The 7,620-nt window shown below is 37.8% G+C and overlaps 3 protein-coding genes across 3 annotated transcripts in view; 1 reads left to right on the top strand and 2 right to left on the bottom strand.

Annotated features, from left to right (window-relative positions):
- Positions 1-3,349, bottom strand: part of LOC103391513 (TGF-beta receptor type-2-like) — a 16,755-nt gene extending 13,406 nt beyond the window's left edge. Inside the window, exon 1 of the mRNA XM_025063944.1 lies at positions 3,250-3,349. The gene's annotated coding sequence lies outside the window, so the exon portion shown is untranslated. The remainder of the gene's footprint in view (positions 1-3,249) is intronic.
- The window catches only part of LOC103391512 (alpha-aspartyl dipeptidase), a 5,966-nt gene extending 2,538 nt beyond the window's left edge, over positions 1-3,428 (top strand). Inside the window, exons 6-8 of the mRNA XM_008327796.3 lie at positions 1,348-1,407; positions 2,879-2,961; positions 3,281-3,428. Of these exons, the coding sequence (XP_008326018.1) occupies positions 1,348-1,407; positions 2,879-2,961; positions 3,281-3,347 (210 nt within the window). The 3' untranslated portion in view covers positions 3,348-3,428. The remainder of the gene's footprint in view (positions 1-1,347; positions 1,408-2,878; positions 2,962-3,280) is intronic.
- A 795-nt stretch (positions 3,429-4,223) lies between these two features.
- LOC103391544 (olfactory receptor 10J5-like) lies at positions 4,224-5,928 on the bottom strand. The gene has a single exon (XM_008327838.2). The coding sequence runs from the start codon at positions 5,594-5,596 to the stop codon at positions 4,607-4,609; it is 990 nt and encodes a 329-aa protein (XP_008326060.1). The 5' UTR covers positions 5,597-5,928; the 3' UTR covers positions 4,224-4,606.
- Positions 5,929-7,620: the final 1,692 nt, after the last annotated feature.

The raw sequence follows: 7,620 nt of genomic DNA, 5'->3' as shown, positions 1-7,620 counted from the left end.
TTTTTTTTTATTACACAGCAAATGAACACTATTTGTAATAATAATCAATTACAGAAACATGTGTTACATTTATACCAGCGGTTTACATCTATACCAGTGGTCCCCAACCTTTTTTGTTCCAAGGACTGGTCAACCAGTACCTGTTACTACAGACCAGTACCAAGGAGCTGAGCATTGGAGGATCATTACATTTTCAAAATTAAACATCCTTTAGACTCTATTCTGCTTGTATCAGAGTCTGAATGAAATATTTTAAAATCTTGACAAATTATCTTTGAATATAGAAAGTAAACGGATATGACTGAAGTACCAAATGACCTATGGACTGGTAGGCCCCCAAGAAAAAGGAGTTGTCCCCCCCCGCCCAAAAGGGACATGGGGAAGAAAAAAAAAAGAGAAACGTATCTCGTGCTCATATTTACGTATTTACGTATTACGTATTTACCCTTCACGAACCTCCCTACACTGTTATCAACAGTAGAACAACAACAACAACAGTGCCCTCCTGTGTCTAAATGAGGTACTCTACATTAATTAAATGCTCACCATATATACAGTACATATGTCACGCATGACATGACGGTATCTTAGGTTTCCCAACCGTACGTACTGTACATGATTGTTTTTTTTTTTTTAATGTATTACGCTGTATGTATGTGTGGCAAAAAGTCTTAGATCTCGTGCGAGATACGTTTCTTCCCCCCCCCCCCCCCCATGTCCCTTTAGGGGCTCCGTACTGTCAAACCTTTGCGTGTTACATTACATTTTAACCTGTCTTTCAACTAAAATTGAAAAAATGTAGTTAGCGCAACATCAAATTTATAACCAATCTTGAATGAAAAACTGTTTGGAGACTCTTCACCTTCTAGCGTCAATGCACCTCCTTATATATATATACCTGATTTAGTTCCATCTGATTTTTTTTCTCTGCAAAACTATTTTAAAAGAACCTATTTTTTTAAAATATGTTCTTTAAAAGAAATGCAAGATAGGGAGCTAAAGAAGAGGCTTTGTACCTTTTGAAAAATATAGATTCTGCCCCTAATATATGCTGAAAGATTTCATAAGGAGAACATTCAAAGGAAGAACATTGGAACATTGGAAGTTGGGGCAAATGTCAATTAATGATCACAATGTGATGTTTGATCATACGACACCTTCAACCTTTACACACCCTGTTGCAGCTGCAACTGGTTCATCCCAGTCTAGGGATAGGTTTTCAAGTACAGCCAAAGATAAGACAACCTTATCTTCCTTGGGGACAGAGTACAGATCCGACCAGATTAACTGAATCACAGGCAGTCCAAGGTCCAAACCTGATTTTAGTGGTTCTGGTTCTGTCAACAGGAGACCAGAGAACAGAGAATTACACAGTTCCACGAAGAACCGGGGACACCCTGTGTGCTGGTAAGTCAACACTATTGTTTTGTACAACACAACACCTACACTCACTCAACACGCTCACAACAGCCACTGATATATAGCAAAGATACTGTATGTACACATGTATACATGCGGCACAACATCCAATCAAATTAGACCCACGTTGTTTCGACGCGATAATATCGAGCCAATCAAACTGCGGCACAACCAATGAGAAAGTAGCTGTCGAACAATGCGCGGGTTAGAGAAAATGATAGCAAAGATCGTGTTGTTGGGATTTAAAAACTACGAGATGGTCAACAAAAAAAACGAGTGGCAGTGAGTGGAAGGACTCGAAAGGACTCGAAAACAGAAACGGCAGGACTTGGGACTTGACTTGACACTTTTCAGTCTTGACTTGGATTGGACTCGGACTTTGCCTATTTTGACTTGGGACATGATTCGGACTTGAGTGCAAAGACTTGAGACTTGCAAAGCAATGACTTGGTCTCACTCGTTTGTCTCTATATGAGGCCCAGTGTAAGTTAGCTTTCAATAGGCCTCATATAGAGAGGCAGATAGCTTGGATTGGTTCTAGCGCCCCTTGCAGTCCTGCAAAGGAACACACAATAGATAATGGATAGATTATTAAAGCACATGGCTTCTCTGCTTGTGTGTGTTGCCTCAGTGCAGCTCTCCGTTTTTCATATGACCTTGGCACAACATTTAGTGATTTTTCAGATCGAATTGATGAATTAGCATCAAGAAGATTATTGATTGAGCATTGGTCCGTGATCTATACTGTGTGGTCGATTAGTGTTTTTCTCTCAGGCTCTGTTGAAAACATAACAAATAGGTAGGAACTGCACTCAGCTGTTGAGAAATTCACAGAAAGTGAATTATAAATATATATAGATAACGTCTAATCAGTTCCAAATGTAGCATCCCTCAGCATCGAATGATCATGCTGCTAAGTACTTTTGAGTTAAGGTTTCATCAGCCAGGATCACATAGGCTACTGCAGTCTGTAGCTAGCGCTAAAAGAACAAAACGTGTGACATTACCACTTATTGGCACTTGTCAACACTTTCAGTGGCAAAAAATAAAATAAAAATGGGAATAGTAGGAACTTTTACATTTTTAATTTATTTCCTTTTTTTTAACATTTATACATAATGTATTTAGATTTTTTTACAAAACGTTTTTTATTGGGCACTGTAGGCACTGCAAAAAATCTCAGTGAGTAAGTTTTTGTTATCAAGGCTAAAACTATATAGGTGCAGTCTCAGAGGGCTTTAGAAAGTTTTACTTTCTTTTTCTTTCAGAAAATACCTCGTCACATGAATTCAGGTTGTCTTAAATGTCAACTAAAAATTGACATGAAAAGTTGTAGCAGCTGAAAATGTCATGGAGAATTCTTACTAGAAAAGAGTGGGAACCCAGTCAATGTTGATGATGTTTGACAGTGTACCCGTGTGTCCCTCTTGATTCTCACTTCTTCTGTTGGTGATTTAAGGGTCTGCGAGAAGGTTGCATGTTGCTGGTGGAAGGAGACAAGGCCACACTGCTAGGAACAACCAAGGCCAGACTCTTCATGAGGTAATTTTGTCGTCTCCGTCTACATGTTCATCTCTGTCTCAATGTACATGTCTGTCTCTATCGTTGTCTCTTCAACGTCTCTACACTGACATCTATGCCTCCATTTTTGTGTTTGTCTCCATTTTCTATTTCCATTTCTGGCTTTGGCTACATCCCCTGTCTATGTCTCTGCCTCCCTGTCTTGTCTTTGTCTTTTTCTCAGTGTCTGTCTTTACATCTGTTTCATGTATGTGTGTCTTTGCACAAAATTGAAGTTATGTGCATGTGTTCGAGGGTCAGCTGACTTACCTTGCTCTAAAAGAATGTTTTCATATTTTAGAGGTCAACCATCTGTTGAATACTCCCCAGGAAGTGACCTCAGCTTTCTGCTGACTGCCGCACAGTGACCTCAGGCGCATGATGATGACATCATAGTCAGTGTCAGAGTCTGAGCCATTTACTGGAAGTGAATAAAGTTTTGAAGCCGTTGTGATTGTGTTCTTTGTATCAGCATCCATTCCATATTGGTTCATTTTTTTACCAAAACAGAACCAAAGGCCTGTACTTTTCACAATAAAAGTCTGACTATTGTTAATTTAAGAAGTCCTTTATTCGTTCCACAACGGAGACATTCATGCATTCCCTTTCCCGTAACTCCAGACAAAATTTTTTTTTTTTACTAGTTGATCTTTATATGTGTAGGAGTTAAAATGGTTAAAATATAACAAAAAATGTAATTATCACAGAACAGTTCAATTTAAATGGAAGGAAACATTTTTTGGTTTATGTAAAAGCTTTATTTTGAAACTTCTAAATCATTATATGTATGTATATAGACGATTTTTTTTTCTGAGCGATACCAGTTCAAACAGTGAAAGAAAACTATTTTGAACTAATTCAGTGACAAAACATTGATACTTTAAAAGAGACAAACCATAGCGATACAATTAAATATATATATAATTACCCTATTTTATATTTATTAGCATGATGTTATTATATTGATTTTATGTAGTATTGATATGTGTACATTATTATTATTATTATTATTATTATTATTATTATTATTATTATTATTATTATTATTATTATTATTATTATTATTATTATTATTATTATTATTATTATTATTATTATTATTATTATTATTATTATTATTATTATTATTATTATTATTATTATTATTATTATTAAAAAGAGACTACACATTGACATTATTTTGAACGTATGAAAAAGCTGAATATGCTGTCTTTCTATAATCCGCCAGCAGGTTGCACTATTGTTCCAATCATAAATTCGGTTGGCAATTTAACCGTTAGCTACAAGTATAATACAAAAAGAAAAATCATAAATGTAATGGTTACTGAAATACTTAAGTAAAAGTCAAATTTAACAGTTCATATTTAAACAAAATTAAATAAAAAAATTATAACAAGAGATAAAGAAAAGCTATCTTCACAGAAGCCATCTTCTAAAAAAAAATCCTTGTTTTACCTAAAACTCTCAACAATATTATTAATACAAAAATCAAAGTCTTACAAAAAATAATTTTAAGTCACAAATGCCACAAATATTCAGTTCGTCCGAAATAGTAAAAACATATAAATTATTGCCACAATTTTACCAGCATTTCAATAGCAAAACACACAATAGTTGCTTCAATGTTTTAAAATGATGATGTCATTGTGGAATCTATTTGAGTCCGGTTCGGTTTGAAACAAATTTTGAAGAGCTTGACCCGTCTAACAATCACAGCTCTGATTTGTGGCAGATTCAGGCCATAGACCAGGGGGTTGCTGACCGGTGGGATGAGGAGAAACTCAAGCGATAGAACTGCTACCACAAACATGTTTGCTTTTTCAATGGTAAATAGACTCAACGTAACCTCACAGAAGACCGCGGTGCAATAATTAACAAAAGTGACGATGTGCGGGATGCAGGTTTGCAGTGTTTTCTTCTTGAAGTCAGACGAGCGGCTGCGACACACCAGCAGGATACGCAGGTAAGTGTACAGAACAAAACCCAGAGGAAGGAAAATGAATAGGGCCACAAGCAACTGGCTGATGTTTTCCAGGGTTCTGGTGTCCACGCAGGAGAGTTCCACGACACTCCAGATGGTACAGTACATCTTTTTCAGTTTGTTTTCACACAGTGGCAACTTTGCTGTGAGGTAGAAAATAAAACCGAAGACAAAGACCGGGTGGAGAACAGCTGCAAGAAGGAGGTATCTGACAACCGACAGAGACATTTTACTGTTATATCGGAGCGGTTGGAAAACAGCCACATATCGATCATAAGCCATGATAGTAAGGATGTTAATTTCCTGTCCTTTGCAGCTGTGAATAACGTACATCTGAGCGAAACAAGAAGCACGTGAGATAAGGTGAGCGTCAGACAGGACATCATTGAGGAAACGGGGAAAGAAGGCGGCTGAGCCATAAAGAGAGTTCAGCGAGAGACAGCAGAGAAAGATGTACATGGGTCGATGCAGAGACTTCTGGGAAATCACAATCATGGCAATAGCAGAATTAGCAACAATGATAATCAAATAGATAAGCAGACAGAGACAGAAGCAGATGGATCTGAGTGAAGTCCCAAAGTCTGCAAACATAGTAAACTGAAAGTATGGAGGGTTCAAGGTGTTGTTGGTCCACATTTCGGAGACATGCCTGTTCCTCCTTCTACTGCTGTGTCCAACCTGAAGCTGAGCGCCACTTTTATACTCTGTGAACAAGGCTTAAGGGGATGGCAGGTCTTCTACCCAATGACCAAAAGTCCTGTTTTTTCCACAGTGATTGTCCCACAGGACCGTCTGTGCTGCAAGAGATTTATATTGGAAGAATGAAAAGCAGAAAGAAGTCATACAAAATGCAAATGCATTTTCCCCATTGAAAATAATTAAAAACCAATGCATTGGTTCCAGTCGCCCAGAAATATACTATTAATTAAGTAATTGAACCCCCCCCCATCTAAACATCAAAAACATAAATATAAACAAATATATTGATTAAAAAAAGCAAGAAAACATTTTTTATTTTATTGTTATAAAAATGGGTAAAATAACCCATTGAGGGACAGTGAGTGAGGCAGCACGACAGTGTCCGGCCACTAAGGTAGGAGAAGGACTGGGAGATAGGACTCGATTTAGAGGATATAGAGAGGGAAAGGGAAAGATAGAGAGAGTGAAAAAATGGAGCTCGGTTGAGCACTCATAACTTGATGTTTCCTCGTATCATGAGGAAAATCTTGCAAAAGTTGCTTATTATCGCATAATGTAGAAGAAAAAAATGATATGTGTTGCTCTGCAGTACAAGTCACAATCAAGGCCGAGGAATTCATAAAAGTGTGACTTATAGTCCAAAGTAGTGGTCAATGCATCAATGTGCACAACAACTAGGCCGGAGACAATATCACCATCCATAAACACTCTTAACCGAACTTAAAAATGCTAACATTAGCATAGCTCTATTGCATTTATCAGACACAAACCCCGACCCTGAAGACCTTTACATTATTGCAGGTGACTTTAACAAGGAAAAGCTGAAGTCTGTCCTGCCTAAACCTTCCCAACATATTGTGTCCGACCAGAAAGAGAAACATATTAACCCTTTAATGCATGACCCATGATATACTGAGTTAAAAAAATGTTACTAAGTGTTTTTAGACATAAAAATAAGAACTGATTTGGTTCTGTTTTTATACACCAAATTTTCTTTTTGAATGTTAACACAATTATTCTGCAGTTGCAAAGGCTGACCACTGTATGGCAATGTTGGGTGATTCTCAGGCGTCCACTGTAGAGGCTTATATGCAACACTGCCATCAAAACCTATTCTTATCATAGAAAATGACATTTTCATAGCTGTCCACTGTAGTGACCGTCATGCATGAAAGGGTTAAACCATGTTTACACCAACGTTGAGCAGGCATAAAGATCCATACTACTTTCACATTGAGGCCAGTCAGATTACCTCTCTCTACTCCTCACCCATGCATACACCCAAATCAGAAGCATTATATATCTGACCAAGACCACCACATGGCCCAAAAACACACTTCTACAACTCCAAGACTGTTTTACTAACACAGAGGGTGTCTTTAACCCTTTCATGCATGACAGTCACTACAGTGGACAGCTATTAAAATGTCATTTTCTATGATAAGAATAGGTTTTTGATGGCAGTGTTGCATATAAGCCTCTAGAGTGGACGCCTGAGAATCACCCAACATTGCCATACAGTGGTCAGCCTTTGCAACTGCAGAATAATTGACATAAATGACATGTAAAAGTCATGCATAAGGACTAAAATGCTAAAGTGCTTTTATCATTTTCTACACCATCTATTGGGGAAACGTGGGTATTGCAGGGAAAAGGCAGAAGTATGATGATAATGATAATTATAGAATAAAGTTTGGCGGGCCGGATTTAAAAGCTGAACGGGCCGCATCCGGCCCCCAGGCCTTAGTTTGCCCATGCCTGGTCTAGGACAGAACAAACCCTCTGCGCCAGCCTGTCAAGACAGTTCCTGTCCCTCTGAGGACATCCACCAGCCCAACGGACAACTGTGTAAAACACTGCCGAAGCAACTACAGCGTCATAGAATGTCCTACACACTCCAAAAGACCTCACTCTGGCCCTTTCTGTACTAAATTAAATAATTAAAATTAATTATAATTTAA

This window comes from Cynoglossus semilaevis, chromosome 16 (assembly GCF_000523025.1).
Source record: "Cynoglossus semilaevis isolate Cse_v1.0 chromosome 16, Cse_v1.0, whole genome shotgun sequence".
NCBI lineage: Eukaryota > Metazoa > Chordata > Actinopteri > Pleuronectiformes > Cynoglossidae > Cynoglossus > Cynoglossus semilaevis.
Note: the sequence above shows the minus strand (reverse complement) of the source record. Positions and strands in the feature narration are given on the sequence as shown.

Bases quoted from the DNA above. Each gene is read 5' to 3' on its own strand.
- LOC103391544 (XM_008327838.2), bottom strand. From the start codon at position 5,596: ATGTGGACCAACAACACCTTGAACCCTCCATACTTTCAGTTTACTATG.